Source organism: Oncorhynchus masou, chromosome 8 (genome assembly GCF_036934945.1).
Source record: "Oncorhynchus masou masou isolate Uvic2021 chromosome 8, UVic_Omas_1.1, whole genome shotgun sequence".
NCBI lineage: Eukaryota > Metazoa > Chordata > Actinopteri > Salmoniformes > Salmonidae > Oncorhynchus > Oncorhynchus masou.
In genome coordinates, this window is record NC_088219.1 from 39,761,185 (window position 1) to 39,785,846 (window position 24,662).

General features: G+C 41.9%; 1 protein-coding gene across 5 annotated transcripts in view; it reads right to left on the bottom strand.

Moving 5' to 3' along the window:
* LOC135544658 (erbin-like) overlaps positions 1-24,662 on the bottom strand; it is a 119,872-nt gene that overhangs the window by 31,416 nt on the left and 63,794 nt on the right. For all 5 annotated transcript variants that reach the window (XM_064972442.1, XM_064972443.1, XM_064972445.1 and 2 more), the window contains 7 exons: positions 22,804-22,882; positions 21,953-22,042; positions 19,330-19,386; positions 3,795-3,858; positions 3,514-3,588; positions 2,348-2,492; positions 1,422-1,494 (listed from right to left, as the gene is read on the bottom strand). In XM_064972442.1, coding sequence (XP_064828514.1) covers positions 1,422-1,494; positions 2,348-2,492; positions 3,514-3,588; positions 3,795-3,858; positions 19,330-19,386; positions 21,953-22,042; positions 22,804-22,882 — 583 coding nt within the window. The remainder of the gene's footprint in view (positions 1-1,421; positions 1,495-2,347; positions 2,493-3,513; positions 3,589-3,794; positions 3,859-19,329; positions 19,387-21,952; positions 22,043-22,803; positions 22,883-24,662) is intronic.

Sequence of the window (24,662 nt, forward strand, 5' to 3'; positions counted from 1 at the left end):
AATGGTATCTGTTGCTTTTATACATGTCTTACTACTCGAAAGTTGTCTTCATTCTCGCTCAGAAAACCTTGTGGCTTATTTTTTACAAATTGTCATGTTTTGTTTCTGAATGTCTGAGCAAGAGTGAAGGTTTCCCGTGAGAGAGTAACGGTTCATGTGATTGGATGTTAATTATTTGACTAGGCTACCTGTATTTGACATTGTATTGTTACTTCGCTGAACACTAGATGGTTTCATTTTATTTTGGGCAGTGAAACGAGACTACTCAGGCGAGAAAAATAACTCATCCAAATGTATAGCCCCGTTGGAAAAAATAAATATACTGTTTGAAAACGTGAAGGAAAAAAAATGAATAATAATTGTGTGAATCACATTTGTATTTGGCGTACCCCCGACAGCATTGCACATAACTCAGTTTAGGAATACCTGCTCTATAGCAACCGAGTAAAAAGAGGAATCTGATTCCCCTGCTCAGAAGTCAAGACCAGGGACAAACAAGAGTGTAGGACATCGAACACAACTCAAGATCTAAAGCAAATTGAATTAAATACAAGATTAAATGCATTTAATCAGTTTGCTTTACAATCCTGGTTTGGGATTAAACCACGGTTCCCCTTGCAATCACTTATTTATAATCCCGCCAAGAAACTTTTCCTAATCCCGGACCAGGAAATACAAGATAACATACTAATTGGCAATGTTGGGAAACAAAAACAAAAATGGACCAGAAGGAGAAAAAGAGAAAAGAAAAATGTCAAAAATACTGAAAAATTATAAACCAAGTTGCCAAAAACTTTAAATGCAATTTGGCTACCACACATACTATGTTGATGGTTTAAAATTATAATGTAATTTGTCTTTGTTGCTCCATACAGATGATCACGTCTGTAGTCAGAGTTCAAGTCTTACGTTGGTAAATTAGAGTGTGCGGCTTTTCCTTTTCTTCCACAGAGGTCAAATCTAAACTTGGTCAAGTCCCAGCCTGAATTGACTTCCGTGTTACCAGGAAACAGCAGTCGACTGCCAACAACTGGCCCAACCTGTCGTAAGTAGTTGAGTATTGGCAAAGCAGACTTAAACGGTGGCTTTAATCTGTCAATACGGTTTTAGGAGGTTCCTGGGGTCAGGGATTACCATTGTTGCACCCATCCTCAATTGAGCAGTCAGGATTTGTTCAATCACCTAAATCATTGGGCATAACGCCTCAACCTCTACAATCACTGACAACCGTGAATCATCTCATATCTGGCACATGTGGAAAATGAGGTCGATGGGACAAAGGGCTAAGGTCAATTAATCAAACCTAGCCCTATATTGGTGTACTGTACTGCAGCGTTCTGTGATATGATTGGATGATGATCAATGTGAACCAATCAGGATTGGTCTGGTTGTTTTAAAACTATGGCTGTAGTAGTACTCACCCTCCGACAGAGTCGGGAAGATACATGAGCTGGTTCTCATCCACTTTCAGAGCAGTTAGTTTCTTCAGGGAGCCTGAGAGGGAGGGAGGGAGAGATGGAAGGAGGAGGAGGGAGAAGAGGGAGGGAGGGAGGGAGGGAGGGATGGAAGGCGGAGGAGGGAGAAGAGGGAGGGAGGGAGGGTAGAAAGAGAAAAGAGGGGTAAGAGAGTGAATAAGAGGGCGGTAGGACGAGCGAGATGAAGATAAAATAATACATTAGGTAACAACACACTGCTACAGTGCACACACAAATTGATTCTGATTCTCAGCTGGATCACCAAAAGAGTATGCATTACAGTAATGCAACAGATTAATAATTAATACCAGCAACAATACTGTAACTGGCTTTACGGCCATCGCTTGGGGATTAATAAATTGCTTACTGAATCCAGCTGTACGCATTTGCTTCATCTTATTTAATGGAAAAGCAAAGGATCTCCCATCAGAATGAGAGCTGAATGCTTAGACATAAAATTCCAAGAGGGCTGCCATAAACACATATCCCCGTAAAATGTTATCATATATTTAATGCTCAAACCATATCACCGTATAAATTTTAAAAAATGGCGGCTGGAACAGAAAACTGCTTTGGTGAAGAATCATGCTTCTGGAAGTCCACATCCAGGTGAGTCACTCATTCCAGAATGAGATTCAATTAAAGCCAATATTCCTCTTCCCCCCCAGAATAACAACCAATGACGTCCATTAGACACACATCAACAATGGCATGGCAGAGGCCCCATGGTCTGGTCACTAAGCTTCGTCATACAGCCTTTATCGTGAGGTAAAGACATGGGCACTGTTTGGGTATTCATGCCGGTCTATCTGTTGGTCTTTGTCCATCTTTCGGTCTTTGGGTATATACAGTCTGTGTGTGTAGCCACTCACCTATGGATCCGGGCAGCTGTGTGAGTGCGTTGTTAGAGAGCAGCAGGTCCTGCAGGCTCTCACAGCCACAGATCTGCTCGTCCACCATCTCCAGGTTGTTCTTGGACACGTCCAGGTAGGACAGCTGCTTCAGAGTGCCCAGCCTCTGGAGAACAGAAACATGCGTGAGTACACACACACACACACACACAGCTATGTCTTACAATACTTGGGGACTTTAGGGGACCAAATATTGATTCCCATTATCCCGAACCCTGAAGCCTAAAATAGTAAAATGTCCTCACTTCAAATCATTTTTGTTGGTTTACTATTGTGAGGACTTCTGGTACTCAGAAGTATAGTCAAACGTTTACACACACACACACACACACACACACACACACACACACACACACACACACACACACACACACACACACACACACACACACACACACACACACACACACACACACACACACACACACACACACACACACACACACACACACACACACACACACACACACACACACACGTACAAACAAACAGATCGACAAAAGTACAACCTAATATATGAGCCTGCTTTCATGGAAATGAACGAAAGACAAAAGGAAAGGAGAAAGAATGGTCTGGCTGCCGTGTTTTGATGAGCGTTTGGTTTCTTAATTAAACAGTCATTTCAATGTCATTCTAACAAACACTAGCGCAGTGAAATGCAGTGTACATCACAGCATTCCTAGGCATGGTTTATGAGGCATTCTTTAATCCTAATCCACGGAGAGGCTGTGATTACGGGGTTGCTGTCGAAATGCTTGCGGCGCGCTAATGTTTTAATTATGACCTATTTACCAAACAAGCTGGCCATTTCCATGAGCGAAAAAGAGCGAGAGGCATTACGCAACATGCACTGATGACGACGAACCACAGCAAAACACAACTGTTTGGATCACACAATGACGTCGAACCAACAGATTAATTGGTCTGTGGGTTCGTCATTAGCGACATGAATCTTATGACGTTGGACAGGGAGCAAAAGATCTTTAATAATATGGCTTTAACAGTTTTGAGTTTGTGTCTCTGGGGAATGTTTTACCACCATACTGTAGGTAGGACAGGACAGACGGTGTGAAGGTGCACAGGAAGGATAAGCCTGTGGGGAGTTGAATGGCAGTTTATCACCTTACCCCTGGTAGGAACGTCAGCCTGTTTCCATCCATCCACAGCTCTTTGATTCCAGTGAGCTGCTCCAATACCTCAGGCTGGGGTTAGGGGCAAGAGAGGGAAAGAGAGTCGGGAGAGACAGTGAGACAAAGAGTGGATGGAGAGAAAGAGTGGGGAGAGCGAGAGACAGAGAGAGGGACAGAAAGGGAGAGAAATGAAAGCTCAATTAATTTACAACCATTCAGGAAGCCAATGACTTTAGAGGACTGAGGTTCAGCCGAGGGCAGGACAGAGAGACACTCACCACTTCAGTGAACTCGTTACTCCCCAAGTCCAGCCTCTCCAACTGGGTGAGCTTGTGCATGCTTCTGCAGAAAGAGAGGGAGAGAAAGAGATTGATGTTGAGCTAAGGAACTGGGAATGGTCAACCACAACAGCAGCAGCAAAGGACTACCCTGCCATTCTGCAGGGTTACTTAGAAATCCTTTAAAAAAAATTTGCCGCCATCTCCCTACAGAGATCGAACACAAAACATACATAGAAAATGTATGACGAGTTAATTATGGAGTATTATGTGTGAGTGTGTATGCACAGTACCTATAGAAAGCCTACACACCCTTAAATCTGAAAAGGGATTAAATAAATTTAAAAAAAATCCCTACAGATCTACACAACCTACTCCACATTTTCAAAGTGAAAGAAAGTTACAGAAAATGTTTTTAAAAAATATGACTGACATAATTGGATGAATCAATTCAATTCAATTCAAGGGGCTTTATTGGCATGGGTAACATGTGTTAACATTGACAAAGCAAGTAAGGTAGATAATATATAAAGTGAAATAAACAATAAAAATTAACAGTAGACATCACACATACAGAAGTTTCAAAACAATAAAGACATTACAAATGTCATATTATATATGTATGTATAATATATATACAGTGTTTTTACAATGTACAAATGGTAAAGGACACAAGATAAAATAAATAAGCATAGATATGGGTTGTATTTACAATGGTGCGTGTTCTTCACTGGTTGCCCTTTTCTCGTGGCAACAGGTCACAAATCTTGCTGCTCTGATGGCACACTGTGGAATTTCACCCAGTAGATATGGGAGTTTTTCAAAATTGGATTTGTTTTCGAATTCTTTGTGGATCTGTGTAATCTGAGGGAAATATGTCTCTCTAATATGGTCATACATTGGGCAGGAGGTTAGGAAGTGCAGCTCAGTTTCCACCTCATTTTGTGGGCAGTGAGCCATGTCTGCCTACGGCAGCCTTTCTCAATAGCAAGGCTATGCTCGCTGAGTCTATACATAGTCAAAGCTTTCCTTAATTTTGGGTCAGTCACAGTGGTCAGGTATTCTGCCGCTGTGTACTCTCTGTGTAGGGCCAAATAGCATTCTAGTTTGCTCTGTTTTTTTGTTAATTCTTTCCAATGTGTCAAGTAATTATCTTTTTGTTTTCTCATGATTTGGTTGGGTCTAATTGTGCTGCTGTCATGGGGCTCTGTAGGGTGTGTTCGTGAACAGAGCCCCAGGACCTTGCTTAGGGGACTCTTCTCCAGGTTCATCTCTCTGTAGGTGATGGCTTTGTTGTGGAAGGTTTGGGAATCGCTTCCTTTTAGGTGGTTATAGAATTTAACAGCTCTTTTCTGGATTTTGATAATTAGTGGGTATCGGCCTAATTCTGCTCTGCATGCATTATTTGGTGTTCTACGTTGTACACGGAGGATATTTTTGCAGAATTCTGCGTGCAGAGTCTCAATTTGGTGTTTGTCCCATTTTGTGAATTCTTGGTTGGTGAGCGGACCCCAGACCTCACAACCATAAAGGGCAATGGGCTCTATGACTGATTCAAGTATTTTTAGCCAAATCCTAATTGGTATGTTGAAATTTATGTTCCTTTTGATGGCATAGAATGCCCTTCTTGCCTTGTCTCTCAGATCGTTCACAGCTTTGTGGAAGTTACCTGTGGCGCTGATGTTTAGGCCAAGGTGTGTATAGTTTTTTGTGTGCTCTAAGGCAACAGTGTCTAGATGGAATTTGTATTTGTGGTCCTGGTGACTGGACCTTTTTTGGAACACCATTATTTTGGTCTTACTGAGATTTACTGTCAGGGCCCAGGTCTGACAGTATCTGTGCATAATCTGCAGATCTATCTAAATCTCCATCCCCCTGAGATAATTGGTGGAAGCACCTTTGGCAGCAATTACAGCTGTGAATCATTTGGTTCTACCAACTTTGCACAACTCTTAGGGCAACATACAGCCATTGTTTATGTCAAATTTGCTCAAGCACATTACATTAGGTTGGGAATCATTGACGCACAGCAATATATAAACCTTGTCTCTGATTTTCAATCATATTTAAGTCCGGTTTGAGAGTAGACCACTCAACACCTCTTGGCATGTCTTTGGCATTAAAATGTGTAGAATTGTCTTGCTGAAAAATACAACCACCACAGGATTAGGTTTTCAGAAAACTGAGGCAGGTTTTCCTCAAACTCCTTTCATATTACTTTTGATGACAAACTCCCCAGTCCCTACCGAAGACAAGCATTCCCATAACATGGTGTTGCCAACACAATACTTGAAAATAAAATAAGGTTTCACTCTGTGCTGTTGGATTTGACCCAACCCTGTAGTTTAGGCAAAAACATTAAATTATTTGCTGTGATGTCTTGCAGTATTACTTAACAGCCTTGTTGCAAACAGAATGGATCATTTGGATTGGATTTTAAAAAAACGCAGGCTTCCTTTTCACTTTGTCATAGAGGCCAGTAACGGAGTGAATGCAATGTTGTTGATTCTTGAGTATTTCCAAGTATCATGGTGGCAGCATCATGTTATGGGTATGCGAGGTCAGTACAGGTGCATCAAAGCTGGGAACGAGACTGAAAAACAGCTTCTAACTCAAGGCCATCAGACTGTTAAAAAGCCATCACTAGCACAGAGGCTGTTGCCCTATATACATAGACTTGAAATGACTGGCCACTTTAATAATTGGAACACTAGAGACTTTAATAATCTTCACATATTTTGCATTACTCATCTCATATGTATATAGTGTATTCTATACTATTCTACTGTATCTTAGTCTATGTCACTCTGAAATTGCTCATCTAAACAGTTATATATTCTTATATTTTAGATATTACTTGTTTAATATTACTGCACTGTTGGAGACAGAAACACAAGCATTTCGCTACACGCGCAATAACATCTGCTAAAACACATGCATGTGACGCATAACATTTGATTTGATGCTCATCATCGGCAAGGACTGGGGATCAAAATAAATATGAAAGGAGCAAAGTCCAGGTAAAGACAAGAGATGTTGAGTGGTCTAGTCTCAGTTTTGACCCAAATCTGCTTTAAAAGAATATTGATGTCAATCAATTATTACCAAGCAAATGTAATGAGCTTGAGCAAATTGACAAAAACAAATGGATATACACAGAGTACACAAAACATTAGGAACACCTGCTGTTTCAATAACAGACTTAACAGGTGAAAGTCATGCCTTACTGATGCCACTTGTTCACTCTACTTCAATCAGTGTAGATGAAGGGGAGAAAACAGGCAAAACAATGATTTTTAAGCCAATTGAGACATGGATTGTGTGTGTGTGTGTGCCATTCAGAGGGTGAATGTGCAAGACAAAAAGTTGAAGAGCCTTTGACCGGTGTGTGGTAGTAGGTGGTAGTAGGTGCCAGGAACACCGGTATGAGCGTGTCAATAACTGCAACGCTGCTTTCAAGCTCAACAGTTTCCTGTGTGTATAAAGAATGGTCCACCACCCAGAGAACATCCTGCCAACTTGACAACTGTGGGAAGCATTGGAGTCAACATGGGCCAGCATCCCTGTGAAACACTGTTGACACCTTGAAGAGTCCATGCCCCAACGAATTGAGGCTGTTCTGAGGGCAAAAAAGGGTGCAACTCAATATTATGAAGGTGTTCCTAATGTTTTATACACTCAGTGTATGTTGCCCTAAAAATTGTGCAAAGTTGGTCAATTCTTATTCCAAATGATTCCCAGCTGCCAAAGGTGCTTCCACCAGGTATCAACTCAGGGGACGGAGACTTCCAATTATGATATTTCATTTTTATTTGTAATTCTTTTGTGGAAAATATTCATTCACTTTGAAAATGTGGAGTAGGTTGTGTAGGGGTAAAAAAATAAATATATATTTTAACTTCTTAGGGCTGGGCTAGGCCCCTTTTGTCTCTACTTCCGGTCTGAATGACATGCCCAAAGTAAACTGCCTATAGCTCAGGCCCTGAAGCCTGGATATGCATATAATTGGTACCGTTGGAAAGAAAACACTTTGAAGTTTGTAGAAACATTAAAATAATGTAGGAGATTGTAACACAATAGATATGAAGAAAATCCAAAGAAAAAAACAATTCAAACTTCTTTTTGGAGATTTTCCTCTTAGAAATGCAAGAGTAAGACAATTAGCTCCCTGGATGCTATTCCTATGGCTTCCACAGGGTGTCAGCAGTCTATGTTCAAGGTTTCAGGCTTGTAACTTCAAAAACAAATAAGAAATATCAGTTTGAGCAGAAGGACAGTCTTGGTAAATCGTGTTTGCGTGCGACTTGAAGACATTACGCACCTGCTAAAATCATCTCCCTATTGAACATAGTTCTTTCCGTTAAGAAATATTATAGTTTGATTACATTTTAGGATATCTGAAGAGAAAATAGAAACATATTTTGACTTGTTGAAACAAAGTTTAGGAGTAGATTTTCAGATTCATTTTTCTCTGCATGTTGAACGAGTGGATGACTCAAATCAATGGCGCCAACTAAATGGACTTTTTGGGATATAAAGAAGGATTTTATCTGACAAAAACAACACTACAGTTGGGACCATTCGGATGACAATTCAGATGAAGATTATCAAAAAGTAAGTGAATATTTAATCGTTATTTGTGAATGCATGAAACATGCATGGACAAATATTTTGATGTGGGGCGCCATCCTCAAACAATCGCATGGCATGTTTTCACAGTAATAGCTACTGTTAATCAAACAGTGCTGTTAGATTAGCAAGAATTTAAGCTTTTAGCCAAAATAAGACACATGTACATAAATGTTTAAAATCCATAATATTTATGATTATTTATTTGAATTGCGCACCCTCCAGTTTCCCCGGAAGTTGTCCCGCTCGCGGCTAACTTTCTATATGCACTGTATGTTAGTGATGTGCGGGTTAACTCATAACCCACAGTCCCTGCGGTTATATCAGCGGGGTGGGCGGGTCTAAGGTAATGAAATATTGTGTTGATTAAGGGTGAGCTGGTTGAATACCATAAAAAAAATTCCAGGCTCCATTGAGGTTCTCTTTCATTTTTTTTTATAGGTTATGTGGCATTAGTGTATAAGCCTAAGCTTTAGGGCCTAACTGTACACGAGCCAAATAGCCTTCACTCCAATCACCAAATGCTTCTGGGAACCAAAGAGGCAAAAAAAGACAATGTCAGAGTTGAATTCAATGAGAGTAAAGCTGTGAAATGAAGAGCTGAAAATAAAGAGAAGGGAGGGCCAGAACAGTAATGTTGAGGAAAGATTTGGTGAAGTGGTAAAAGAGGACGATAGCAGTGCCAGCTACTGTACGTTAAGTGTGATGATTGTGAGGCGCTGTACAAATTCAACTGTCACATGACGGGGAATTCATATTGACCTATGGCACGTCAAGGGACCTGTAGCCTACTGTACCGATGGGTATGTATGGGTTAAATGGAAACGGAAATCTGGACACTGACTGTAGGTCTATAACCTCTTACATAGCCTTAATATGAACTCCTGCAGAATAAAGCATTTACTTGCGGTAAAATGAATGATACACCAAATGTAGGCAAAAATGTTCTCTCTGGAACAAAGAGTGGAGAAATATGATTCTCTTCCAGCATCTTAAGACAAACACAAATGTGCAGTAACATACCGTCTGTAGAGGTGCTGTCTTTATCAGCATCATAAAAGCTGATATTCTATAATAGAATATGCACCCAAGCTGAACTGAAATCTTATCAAAAACATTGGGTCGTTTTCAGAGCTTTCCATTGGGTCGTTTTCAGAGCTTTCTATTGGGTCGTTTTCAGAGCTTTCCATTGGGTCGTTTTCAGAGCTTTCTATTGGGTCGTTTTCAGAGCTTTCCATTTCCTTACAACCTGTCAAACTGATGTTATTTAAACATTTTGCAGTTTTATTTAAAAAAAAGTTTGCTTTTGTATTTTCTCCTGTCCCTAAACGTATTTGCACCACGAAAGAAACAGAGATGACAGAGAACTTTACCGATGTCAACTAGATTGAAGCACTCATTCTATCGATTTATGACGGCCTGGTGAGCAAGGGTTAATTTAGTCTTCCAGGGCAACATACGAGGACAGAAGAGGAGCTGCATGAAATGTAATTATAGATTATACAAATTAGAAGCAGAAACATATCTAAATCAGGCAAAATAAATCCTACACCCCCTGTCAATAAAAACATTCTGCAGTCCCTGACAGTGCATTTTCTATAATAGCGGGTTGGGACTCAGATTATCACATAGTTGGTCGGCTGCGGATTATTAGCCATTCCTGGCGGGTGCAGGTAAACCAACAGCTGACCCGCACACTACTACTGTACGTGCCTGCTCGCTGTGCACTCATCCATTTACGCTGCATTTGGAAAGTATTCACCCGCACACTACTACTGTATGTGCCTGCTCGCTGTGCACTCATCCATTTACGCTGCATTTGGAAAGTATTCACCCGCACACTACTACTGTACGTGCCTGCTCGCTGTGCACTCATCCATTTACACTGCATTTGGAAAGTATTCAGACCCCTTGACTTTTTCCACATGTTGTTACTTTACAGCCTTATTCTAAAATGGATTAAATTGTGTTTTTTTTCTCGTCAATCTACACACAATAGCCCATAATGACAAAACATATACAGATTTTTGAAATTGCAAATTTATATATGTAAATGTGATATATCAGTTTTTTTTATATAAGTCTTCACACCCTTTACTCAGTACTTTGTTGAAGCACCTTTGGCAGTGATTACAGCCTCGAGTCTTCTTGGGTATGACGCTAGAAGCTTGGCACACCTGTAACTTGGGAGTTTCTTCCATTCTTCTCTGCAAATCCTCTCAAGCTCTGTCAGGTTGGATGGGGAGCGTTGCTGCATAGCTATTTTCAGGTCTCTCCAGAGATATTTGATCGGGTTCAAGCCCGGGCTCTGGCTGGGCCACTCAAGGACATTCAGAGACTTGTCCCAAAGCCACTCCTGCATTGTCTTGGCTGTATGCTTAGGGTCATTGTCCTGTTGGAAGGTGAACCATCACACCAGTCAGAGTCCTGAGCACTCTGGAGCAGGTTTTCATCAAGGATCGCTTTGTACTTTGCTCTGTTCATCTTTGCCTCAATCATGACTAGTCTCCCAGTTCCTGCCGCTGAAAAACATCCCCACAAGCATGATGCTGCCACCACCACCCCTGTCATGTGCCTTTTACAGAGGAGTGGCTTTCGTCTGGCCACTCCACCATGAAGGCCTGATTGGTGGAGTGCTGCAGAGATGAGAGAACCTTCAAGAAGGGCCACCATCTCCACAGAGGAACTCTGAAGCTCTGTAAGAGTGACCATAAGAGTGACCACTGGTCATCTCCCCGACCAAGGCCTTTCTCCACTATTGCTCAGTTTGGCTGGGCGGCCAGCTATAGGAATTATCTTGGTGGTTCCAAACTTCTTCAATTTAAGAAGGATGAAGGTCACTGTGTTCTTGGGGACCTTCAATGCTGCAGAAATCGTTTGGTATCCTTCCCCAGATCCATGCCGACACAATCCTGTCTCGGAGCTCTATGGACAATTCCTTCGACATCATGGCTTGGTTTTTGCACTGACATGCACTGTCAACTGTGAGACCTTATATAGGCAGGTGTGTGTCTTTCCAAATCATGTCCAATCAATTGAATTTACCACAGTTGGACTACAATCAAGTTGTAGAAACATCTCAACGATGATCAATGGAAACAGGATGCACCTGAGCTCAATTTCGAGTCTCATAGCAAAAGGGCCTGAATACTGATGTAGATAAGGTATCGTTTTTTAAATTTTGAATACATTTGCAAAAAAAATGTTATATAAACATGTTTTCGTTTTTGTCATTATGGGGTGTGTAGATTGATGAGGAAAAAACAATTGAATACATTTTTGAATAAGGCTGCGACGTAACAAAATGTGGACAAAGTGACGGGGTCTGAATACAAACGTTCACCTCGCGTCCCTGTAGTCTAGTTTCTTAAAATAATAAAACAATAAATACTGCTTTATATCACACAAGGGCCCTGTTATAGCAGGCTCACTCCCAGGTCTCCTTCTCACCCATTTAAGGCCGATTTCGTCACAGGAAAAAGCATCGCAAACATTTGACACAGATATGGTTATGTTACACCAGGGGGCCATGAAAAATGTTGACGCATGCCAAAGACATTTGTTCAAATAACGTCCTGGAATTGATGCTGGTCTAACTTTACTCCATATCCAGGCTTGCTTTTCATTCAGAGTTTTATCGATTTCTAACAAATTGGCAGCAATAGATTTTCAGGTCTGGGGGAATTCATATGCATCTAGTGACAGACTTGTGGCAAGATATTGATGGGCGATTTAACAACCATGAGATCATCTGGTCAACATCCATCCCACTTCACTGACAGGTGCTACAGATCCATGCTGTGTCGATCGACGCATATAGATACAAGAGAACTGGACGCTATACGACATAAGCTAAATTACATGAGTATAACATATAACGTGTTATTGCATGTGTTACTAAGACAAACAAAATCTAAAACACGACCTATAACACGAGACAGAATGTGATAGGCGATGGTTTCTCAGTGAGGATAAACCTCTAGGGTTGCGTCGCAAATGGACCCTATTCCCCTTATAGTGCACTACTTCTGACCAGAGCCCCATGGGGCTCTATGAAGGGATTAAGGTGCCGTTTGGAACACAGCCCTCGTCCTCAAAACACCCGTCAATCCAAACGCAGCTCGGCGCTACCCTTGACAGTTACGCGCTGCCCCCTGTGGAGGCTGTTTTGTCTGCTGCTCAAAACATCCCACTTATAATCCATACCATGTACCTGTCTGTACACTCAAACTACACAACGTGCCGGTTTCATGGCAATCTCTGGGTTTGGTGTCGTAATAAATGTTGAGGTCGATATAAAAATACGGCCTGTGTATTCGGACCGTGATATGGAGAAAGAAGGCTTGATGAAAGCATGCATTCCTGCTCTACCAGGCTGTTTCAGAGCTGCTGTCAGAGACACTAGGTTTGGTACAGGGTCCCAGAGGAATAAATGAGTAAGAAGAGGAACGCGTGACGGTGCGTACGTGCAGTTGTGTGTGTGTGTGTGTGTGTGTGTGTGTGTGTGTGTGTGTGCCTACGCATTTTATGTGTATGTGTTTATTTATATCCAGGGATGCTTGTGCGTCTCTGGCATCCATCCTGCCATTAGGCCTTCTGTTTGTCAGAGCTCCAGCCCCTAACAGGCCTGGCTGCTGTCTCAGACACAGAACACAGAGGACCAGTCAGCTAGGGGACAACAGAAGAACTGGACCTAGATACACCGGATAGGCTTCAATTAGACAGAGATAGGGTAGAGAAAGAGAGTGAGGTAACGAGACCGAGCAGAGGGGAAGAGCGAGACAGAAAGAAAAAGGGAGACTTCAAAACCACCTGCGGCCCTCTGGATCCTCTTAATAATCATTGTTTTTAATGTGAAAGAAGAGGCTTTCAAAAGATGAAACAGATCAGGAGCTACGGTCAGAATTTCATGATTTTTACATGACTTTTCTCCCCGTTTTCTTCCAGGAACTGGCCATTATAGTACAGTCAACTGTATCTTAACTACCTTAGAAGTGTTTTGTGTGCAGGCTGACTAGCATCTACTGAGCTGCAATGTCCCATACATTGGAAGTCCAAATCAACTGGAAGTATTGCTGCCACATAATCCAAAAAAGGCTACATCCAATCATTTAAAAAGAAATTACTGTTCGTGATTCAAAAATTTGACAACGCGATTGAGCAGATTCCCAAGGAACACAATGGCGAAGTGAGTCGTTTGTTTTGTTGGTTAAATTATTAATTTGAATCTTTCCAAAAAGGAAATCAACTTTGTATGGCCTTTCAGTATTTGCGAGTGTCAGTGTAAAGTTTTTGGGGACATGACAAAAAAATGAATACATGCTAAGAATAGCTAAACCGATAACTAGTCAGGCTACAATATACACTAAACAAAATGATAAATGCAACGATTTCAAAGATTATACTGAGTTACAGTTCAAATAAGGAAATCAGCTAATTACAATAAATGCATTTGGCCCTAATCTATGGATTTCACATGACTGGGAATACAGATATGCATCCGTTGGTCACAGATACCTTAAAAACAAAAGTTGGGTTTGGATCAGAAAACCAGTTAGTATCTGGTGTTACCACCATTTGCCTCATGCTGCAGGACACATCTCCTTTGCATAGAGTTGATCAGGCTGTTGATTGTGGCCTGTGGAATGTTGTCCCACTCCTGTTCAATGGATGTGTGAAGTTGCTGGATATTGGCGGGAACTGGGACACGCTGTCGTACACGTCGATCCAGAGCATCCCAAACATGCTCAATGGGTGACATGTCTTGTGAGTATGCAGGCCATGGAAGAACTGGGACAGTTTCAGCTTCTAGGAATAGCGACATGGGGCCGTGCATTATCATGTTGAAACAAGAGGCGATGGCGGCAGACGAATAGCACAACAATGGGCCTCAGAAACTTGGCACGGTTTCTCTGTACATTCAAATTGCCATCGATAAAATGCACTTATGTTAATTTTCCATAGCTTATGGCTGTCTACATCATAACCCCACTGCCACCATGGGGCACTCTGTTCACAGTGTTGACATCAGCAAACCACTTGCCCACACAACGCTATACACACCGTCTGCCATCTGCCGGCCCCAGTAGAAACCGGGACTCATCCATGAAGAGCACACTTCTCCCGCGTGCCAGTGGCCATTGAAGGTGAGCATTTGCCCACTGAAGTCAGTTACAACGCCGAACCGCAGTCCGGTCAAGACCCGGACTGCGGGTATTGTTGTCCTTTAGTAGTGGTTTCTTTGCAGCAATGATTCAATCAGTCTCCTCTGAACAGTTAATCTTGAGATGGGTATGTTAATTTTACTCTGAAGCATTTATTTGGGCTGCAATTTCTGATGCTGCTAACTCTAATGAACTTATCCTCTACAGCAGAGGTAACTCTGGGTCTTCCTTTCCTGTGGTGGTCCTCATGATTGCCAGCTTCATCATAGCGCTTGATGGTTTTGCGACTGCACTTGAAGAAACTGTCAAAGTTGTTGAAATGTTCTGAATTGACTGACCTTCGTGCCTTAAAAGTAATGGACTGTCATTTCTCTTAATATGGACTTGGTCTTTTACCAAATAGGGCTTCTGTATACCACCTCTACCTTGTCACAACACAACTGATTGGCTCAAACGCATTAAGGAAAAAAATTCCACAAATTAACAAGGCACACCCGTTAATGGAAGTGCATTCCAGGTGACTACCTAATGAAGCTGGTTTAGAGAATCACAAAAGTGTGCAAAGCTGTGATCAAGGCAAAGGTGGGCTACTTGAAGAATCTCAAATATAAAAAATATACACTGCTCAAAAAAGTAAAGGGAACACTTAAACGGCACAATTTAACTCCCAAGTCAATCACACTTCTGTGAAATCAAACTGTCCAACTTAGGAAGCAACACTGATTGACAATACATTTCACATGCTGTTGTGCAAATGGAATAGACAACAGGTGGAAATTAGAGGCAATGAGCAAGACACTCCCAATAAAGGAGTGGTTCTGCAGGTGGTGACCACAGACCACTTCTCAGTTCCTTCCTGGCTGATTTTTTGGTCACTTTTGAATGCTGGCGAGGCTTTCACTCTAGTGGTAGCATGAGGCGGAGTCTACAACACACACAAGTGGCTCAGGTAGTGCAGCTCATCCAGGATGGCACATCAATGCGAGCTGTGGCAAGAAGGTTTGCTGTGTCTGTCAGCGTAGTGTCCAGAGCATGGAGGCGCTACCAAGAGACAGGCCAGTACATCAGGAGCCGTGGAGGAGAACGTAGGAGGGCAACAACCCAGCAGCAGGACCGCTACCTCCACCTTTGTGCAAGGAGGAGCAGGAGGAGCACTGCCAGAGCCCTGCAAAATGACCTTCAGCAGGCCACAAATGTGCATGTGTCTGCTCAAACGGTCAGAAACAGACTCCATGAGGGTAGTATGAGGGCCTGATGTCTACAGGTGGGGGTTGTGCTTACAGCCCAACACCGTGCAGGACGTTTGGCATTTGCTAGAGAACACCAAGATTGGCAAATTTGCCACTGGCGCCCTGTGCTCTTCACAGATGAAAGCAGGTTCACACTGAGCACATGTGAGAGACGCCGTGGAGAACGTTCTGCTGCCTGCAACATCCTCCAGCATGACCGGTTTGGAGGTGGGTCAGTCATGGTGTGGGGTGGCATTTCTTTGGGGGGGCCGCACAGCCCTCCATGTGCTCGCCAGAGGTAGCCTGACTGCCATTAGGTACCGAGATGAGATCCTCAGACACCTTGTGAGACCATATGCTGGTGCGGTTGGCCCTGAGTTCTTCCTAATGCAGGACAATGCTAGACCTCATGTGGCTGGAGTGTGTCAGCAGTTCCTGCAAGAGGAAGGCATTGATGCTATGGACTGGCCCGCCCGTTCCCCAGACCTGAGCACATCTGGGACATCATCGCTCGCGCCATCCACCAACGCCACATTTCACCACAGACTGTCCAGGAGTTGGCGGATGCTTTAGTCCAGGTCTGGGAGGAGATCCCTCAGGAGACCATCCGCCACCTCATCAGGAGCATGCCCAGGCGCTGTAGGGAGGTCATACAGGCACGTGGAGGCCACACACACTACTGAGCCTAATTTTGACTTGTTTTAAGGACATTACATTAAAGTTGGATCAGCCTGTAGTGTGGTTTTACACTTTAATCTTGAGTGCGCCTCCAAATCCAGACATCGATGGGTTGATAAATTTGATTTCCATTGATAATTTTTGTGTGATTTTGTTGTCAGCATATTCAACTATGTAAAGAAAAAAGTATTTAATAAGAATATTTAATTCATTCAGATCTAGGATGTGTTATTTTAGTGTTCCCTTTATTTTTTTGAGTAGTGTATTTCGATTTGTTTAACACTTTTTTGGTTACTATATGATTCCGTGTGTTATTCCATAGTTTTGATGTCTTCACTAGTAAAAATAAAGAAAAACCCTTGAACAAGTAGGTGTCCAAACTTTTGACTGGTACTGTACAGTTTATCAACCACCATAGAGAAGCTTCTACTCATTTGTCTGCATTTAAAAAAAAACTGATTTCTTTACGGAGCTGGTCGTTCATTCCATAGTTTGTGCCTTTGAGCGGACTTCCTTTTCTTTGTACCTTGATTTTCTGCTGAAAACAAGCTACTATGGGGCACGGGCCGTGGTGGGATGTGCTTTCTATTCTATGCACTAGTTAAAATGTAATTCATTGTCGCTGGTCTTGTGAAATTGTCAGATTAGTAGATATGAACTCGCGCACAGACGCCTCACGGTTTCTAGATTTAACCTTTTCAGTGCCAGAGAATATTAAGTTATCCCCTCATACTGCGTATCTAGCACGGTCTCTTGAAGGACTCTTGTCACGGTCAACATTGTTTACTTTGATTTCCAATTTGTCAACAGTGCCCCTTAGCGTTTTATTCTCTTTGAGCATATCCTCAAGTTGTTTGTTATTGAAAGCGATGGCAATGTTGAGGTCAGCTGGGTTCTTTCTCAATTCATCTAAAAACAGACAGCTTCTGAGTTATGCAGACCAGAACACTTACTTTGGAAGCGCTGACGTCATTGCCAGTGGAGTTGTTTAAATCCACCGTGTCACTGGATGAGTTCCTAAATCTTTTGGCAGGCTTTATGGCAGAGATCCCGGTATCATGCTTTATTATGGCCAGCCTGAGTTAAGGAATCCCCACAATCCATGTCGCAGTCGGAATGGTAGTATTGGTCAATGAAAGATTCCAGATCCCACAGGCTGTGATTTATCCAGCTTCTCCAGGTTGGGTAAGCTCAAAGTTGTTAATAGCACATTTTCTGGATTTTTTGCACACCGCGAGGTATTGGGAAATGTTCATTAGTAGGGCAGGAGAACAGCCTTTTTGCAATATAAGATATTTATCAGAAATGTTTGTATTTTGGAGTGCCGCTCCCCCACGCTGCTTACCTGCTCCTCCCGTACTGCCAAATTTTCTAAAACGACGTTGGAGTCTGTTTATGGTAGAGAAATTAACATTCAATTCTCTGGCAATAGCTTAGTTGTCAGCATGCCAATTGCGTGCTCCCTCACACCTGTCAGGTGGATGGATTATCTTTGGTAAAGGAGAAATGCTCACTAAAAAAGGATGCAAACTCATTTGTGAACAGAATTTGAGAGAATGAAGCTTTTTGTGGCTATGGAACATTTCTGGGATATTTTATTTCAGCTCATGAAACATGGGACCAACACTTTACATGTTGCTTTTATATTTTTGTTCAGTACAGTTCGGAAAGCAAAAGGCTATTGCTGTAAAGAGAAGACAACTAAAAAAGATGGACTTTTACATTAATCAAAATTCTCAACTTAATTGAGCGAACAGTAGGCCTAAAAGCCAATCTTATTGGCACCAGCTGCGAGCATCGGCCATATCCCCGATGAGCGCTCACTGCGCATATCCACTATCGGTGTTGGGTCAGTGCCACTTAAAGGTTTGTTTTCGGACAATCATTCCTCCTCCAGTTTAGATGAACGTCATTCCACGCATCTCTCTCCTTCTCATTGGCCTCTTATATGGACATTGTTTTTATTGATCTGTTTATCAGTGTCAGCAGAGTAGGCTACCCTGTAATTTGCCATAATAAAAACAGATTCTGCTTATGTCTCCAGTCAGATAAAGTGAACTATAACTGCATGAAATGTGTTTTTCCTGTGCAAAGAAAGAAACTTCTGATATAGCCTATAGCCCAGGTCTCTACACTATACATGCTCAGCCATGCATTGAACAATACTTTTTTTGCCAACAGTGATTGAGTTTTATTATTTGCCTAAAGTATGACTATCCAATCTACTCATCACATATGTCCGCAAATGTGATGACGCATGCAATGCTTTATTATAAAAGGTGAATTTTTTTAATGGTGAAAATGTACTTCCCCAAACTTAACTCGCGCTCCGCCTGCAAAGGCTCGTGATTTAGCTGTTCATTACTCGTCTTGTTGGCTGAGGAAAAGTAAATGTGGACAGTTATTCTAACAGCTTCAAAGTGAGCGGTAAGGACACGCGGCATTGCGTCCTCGACTTGCATGTTCTGTTAAGATGAATTTCCATAATCGAAATGCGAGTTCGGTCATTCTGAGCACCGTGGGTGGGCGCCCTAATCCAGTTACGCACCCAATGCATATGGGTCTGGTAAATTAAAATTCCATACGGTGAAATTCAATGCCACAGAGAAAAAGTGAGAGAGATTGAGAAAGCAAGAGTGTGTAGGGGAGAGAGGGAGAGAAAAGTGAGAGCGAGATAGAGGACAATAGAAAGGCACTTGTCCTTTTTTTTCCCTCCCACAAACATGGTTGCTCACAAAGAGCCACCTCTTGTTCGTCCGTGGACTGTGAGCTGTGAGGTCTGCAAGGGCTTTGATATGGGGAAAGCAACATGTGAAACAGAGACAGAGAACTTACTTTGGCAGCATCTTTAACTGGTTCTCTCTCAGCTCTAGGATCTGCAGTTTAGTCAACCTGAGGGAGAGTGAGAGAGGAAGAGGAGAGCGAGAGATAGAATACAAGTCAATGACATAACACTCACTGTGTATACTCAAAGTGAAATCTATTGACCAGCCTTCAGGGACATGGGATAGTGTTGTTTTACTGGATGGTTTTGTCTAAAAACAAAGGCTTATCCTGGAGCTGGATCACTGGGGCCTGACCAACGATGTGAGCCATACAGATATGTAATTCAAGATTCCACATGACTCCTGCTAGTTTGAAACCCAGCTGTGATTCAGCTGTAAAGTGGGGGAACTGAGCCCAAGAGAAAGCTACATAAGGTCAGTAGCAAGGTTTCCTCCCATGTCATAAACCTATATGATCTAGCCATGATTACATACTATATCTTACAGTAAGTTCGGAAAGTATTCAGACCCCTTCCCCTTTTCCAGATTTTCTTACGTTACAGCCTTATTCTGAAATTGGTTACATAAAACATGTTCCTCAGTCTACACACAATACCCCATAATGACAAAGCGAAAACAGGTTTGTAGATCTTTTGAAAATGTATTACAAAAACAAAAAACTGAAATACCTTATTTACATAAGTATTCAGACCCTTTGCTATGAAACTCAAAATTGAGCTCAGCTGCATCCTGTTCCCATTGATCATCGTTGAGATGTTACTACAACTTGGCGCAGCGGTTTAAGGCACTGCATCTCAGTGCTAGAGGCATCACTACAGACCCTGGTTTGATTCCAGGCTCTATCACAACCGGCCGTGATTGAGAGTCCAAATAGAGCGGGGCCCAATGGGCCTATTGTCGTCCGGGTTTGGACGTCATTTTAAAAGAAAATTTGTTCTTAACCGTCTTGCCTGGTTAAATAAAGGTTAAATAACGTTTTAAAAATACATTCTTAAATGGAAGAAGTTTGGCACCATCAAGACACGCCCGGCCAAACTGAGCCATCAGGGGAGAAGAGCCTTGGTCAGGGAGGTGACCAAGAAGAGAGGTGACCAAGAAGAGTTCTGACAGAGCTCCAGAATTCCTCTGTGGAGATGGGAGAACCTTCCAGAAGAACAACCATCTCTGCAGAACTCCTCAGTAAAATGCACATGACAGCCTTGCTTGTAGTTTGCCAAAGGGCACCTAAAATTCTCTGTTCTGATGAAACCAAAATTGAACTCTTTGGCCTGAATGCCAAGTGTCACGGGACAATGTTGGTGAGTGGCCCAGCCAGAGCCGAGACTTGAACCCATTTCGAACATCTCTGGAGACCTGAAAAAAGCTGTGCAGCGCTGCTCCCCATCCAACCTGACAGAGCTTGAGAGGATCTGCAGAGAATAAATGGGAGAAACTCCACAAATACACGTGTCAAGCTTGTATCATCATGCCCAAGAAGACTCGACGCTGTAATCACTGCCAAAGGTGCTTCAACAAAGTACTGAGTAAAAGGTCTGAATACTTATGTAAATGTGATTTAAGTTGTTTTATGTTTTTTTTATACATTTGCAAAAAAATCTACAAAACTATTTTTGCTTTGTCATTATGGGGTATTGTGTTTAGATTCATGAAAAGAAGAAAAATAACAATTGAAGTAACAACATTTGGAAAACGTAAAGGGGTCTGAAAACTTTCCAAATGCATATATATATGTATATACAGTTGTGATCTTCACCCTGGGAGAGATGAGTTATATGATAAAGAGTTAGTCTCTATAGAGACAGGGGTGTGTGAAAGTTGAAGCAATTGACAACACACACAACTACAACACACACACACGCTACTGCAACCAACGCACGCGCAACTGCAACGCACGCGCAACTGCAACGCACGCGCAACTGCAACGCACGTGCAACTGCAACGCACGCGCAACTGTAACGCAGGCACATTCCCAGTTTAAAACATTTCCATGGGGAGGTTAAGGTCCCCAACTCTGAAGATGAGATAAGAAAACATGGATTCATGCCCATCATTCCAACATCACTATAAGGTAACAGCTTCCTGTCTCGAGGGAATAACCTACAGTACCTTGTCATGCTATTTTTTGTGACTAAACTTTCACCCCTTGAATCCATTTTCAATACCTGCCTGCTTCCTTGCATGTGAGCACTTGTGTACTAAGGTCAACAAATGCAGTGTATTTGCTTTTGGAGGTTTGCTCCCCTTATGCCCTCAGAACAGCCTCAACTTGTCGGGGCAAGGTGTCGAAAGCGTTCCACACGGATTCTGGCCCATGTTGACTCCAACTCCAATGCTTGTCACACTCGTGTCAAGTTGGCTGGATGTCTTTTTGGTGGTGGACCATTCTTGATACAGACGATTAACTGTTTCGGGTTGAAAAATCCAGCAGCGTTGCAGTTCTTGACGCATAACCCATTCAAAAGGCACTTAAATATTTTTGTCTTGCCCATTCACCCTCTGTCTCCTCCCTTCTAAACTGACTGAAGATTTAACAGGTGACAATAGTAAGGAATCATAGCTTTCACCTGGATTCACCTGGTCAGTCTATGTCATGAAAAATTACATGTTCCTAATGTTTTGTACAGTCAGTGTATATGAATTGTGATTGATTGATTGATTGTCTGATGTCTTACCTGCCAAAGCTGGCTGGAAGGAACTCAAGGAAGGCGTCATTCAGGTAGAGCTGTGATAGGCTGAGGAGCTGGGTGAAACCCTCTGGGAGCCTGCAGGGGAGACAGGAGCAACATGATCACGTCACTAACATAAATCACTAACATTGTAAAGACAGAGGAAATAAAACTGGAGACACGCACAGGAGTCGGACGAAACAATACAGGCCATTAGTTGTAGGACAGTGTTATTATTTTATTTTTAAAAGAACCATAAAAAAAAGAGACAAATTACTGTATCTACGCACATCTCGGCTAAATGTGGCATAGGAGTCAGGCAGAAAAATATATCAATAAAACTCAAATCAAAGTTTAATGGTCACGTACACAGTTTGGCACACGTTTTAGCAGGTGCAGCAGAATGCTTGTTACACTAGCTCCTAACAGTACAGAAGAAAAATGCAAAAAAGTACACAAATGTCACGCAAATAAGAGGTTTTATTATTTTACAGAAAAGTATTGTGTGTCCAGTGTCCAAGACAATTTCCCCTTTGGGAAACGTTTATCTTTGTAATGGAAAGTATATGTCTGCCAACTTTTTGCTGTTCCCAAGAAATATCTTTTTTGAACCATCTTGCTATGAATAGGATCTTTACTCATTGTCAGTGGTAGCATTAGCCCAAATGAAAATCACATTTGACAAGAGCAAACATTCACTTAAGTCAGTGAGAACAATGAACACGAGGGGCCTTATTTCGTGACTGGTCTAGCCAAAGGTGTTTACGAAATGAACATTTCAAGGCCGTAGTCATATCCTTCGGCGTGTGTGGGTAAATACACAGGTGTGGCTTTTAAAGTATTTGAACCGAACTTACTTGGAGATGGGATTCACACTCGCTTCAACGATAGCCAGGAATTTGCAGTTCTTGATATTTTCTGGAAACTCCTGGATACCTAGAACACGAAGCAGATGTACAGATACATCATGTCAAAATTTAGGGGGTTTAATTATTTAACCGTGTTACAATTCTTGGGGGATATTTAACAGAGCAGTATCAAAACATCTCCCTATCTCGTAGATCTAAAGAGCAATATCGACCTGATCGTATAACTCCTACAATATTTTCAATATCCCACATTCAACTCCGGCTTGTTTTTCTTTTATAAACAGGAAAATCAACCGCTTCTACAGTAGCCTATACATTGCGTATTCATACCCCTCGACTTATCCCACATTTTGTTGCCTTACAGCCTGAATTCAAAATGGAGTCAATTGATTTTATTCCTCACCCATCTTCACGCAATACCCCATAATGACAAAGTGAAAACATGTTCAAAGAAATGTACTGAAAATGAAATCTCATTTAAGTGTTCACACCCCTGAATCAATACACGTTAGAATCACCTTTGGCAGAGATTACAGCTGTGAGGTGTTCTGGGTAAGCGTAAGAGCTTTGAACACCTGGATTGTACAATATTTGCACACTATTCTTTAAAAAAATTCTTCAAGCTGTATCAAGTTGGTGGTTGATCATTGCTAGACAGCCATTCTCAAGTCTTGCCATAGAGTTTCAAGAAGATTTAAGTCACAACTGTAACTAGGCCACTCAGGAACATTAAATGTCATCTACTACTCCAGTGAGTATTTGGCCTTATGTTTAAGGTTATTGTCCTGCTGAAAGGTGCATTTGTCTCCCAGTTTGTTAGAAAACATTCCTCTAGGACTTTGCCTGTGCTTAGCTCTATTCCATTTATTTGTATCCTACAAAACTCCCTAGTCCTATGACAAGTATATCCATAACATGATGCAGCCACCACCATGATTGAAAATATGAAGAGTGGTACTAAGGACATTGTTACATTTCTTTGCCACACTTTTCGCAGTTTTATTTTAGTGACATATTGCAAACAGTTTTGTAATATGTTTTGTCCTGTACAGGCTTCCTCCTTTTCACTCTGTCATTTAGGTTAGTATTGTGGAGTAACTACAATGTTGTTGATCCATCCTCAGTCTTCAACCATCACAACCATTAAACTGTTAAGTCACCATTGGCCTCATGGTGAAATCCCCGAGCAGTTTCTTTCCTCTCTGGGAACTGACGCCTGTATCTTTGTAGTGATGGGTGCATTGATACACCATCCAAAGTGTAATTAATAACTTCACTATGCTCAAAAGGATATTCAATGTCTGATTTTTCTTTATTTTAATATTTAACTAGCAATAGGTACCCTTCTTTGTGAGGCATTGGAAAACCTCCTTGGTCTTCATGGATGAATCTGTTTGAAATTCACTGCTCGACTGAGAGACCATACAGATAATTGTATGTGTGGGGTAAACAGATGAGGTAAAAAAATCATGTTAAACACTATTATTACCTACAAAACGAGTCCATGCTCCCGAGTGGCGCAGCAGTCTAAGGCACTGCATCTCAGTGCTCGAGGCATTACTACAGACAACCTGGTTCGATTCCACGCTGCATCACAACCAGCAGTGATTGAGAGTCCCATAGGGCAACGCACAATTGCCCCAGCGTCGTCCGGGTTTGGCCGGTGTAGGCAGTCATTGTAAATAAGAATTTGTTCTTAATAAACTGACTTGCCTAGTTAAAAGGTTAAATTACAAAAAAAAATCAAAAATGTAATTTATGTCTTACTCCTGAACTTATTTAATTTATTTTAACAAGGGGTTGAATACTGACTAAAGACATTTCAGCTTTTAATTTTTAACACATTT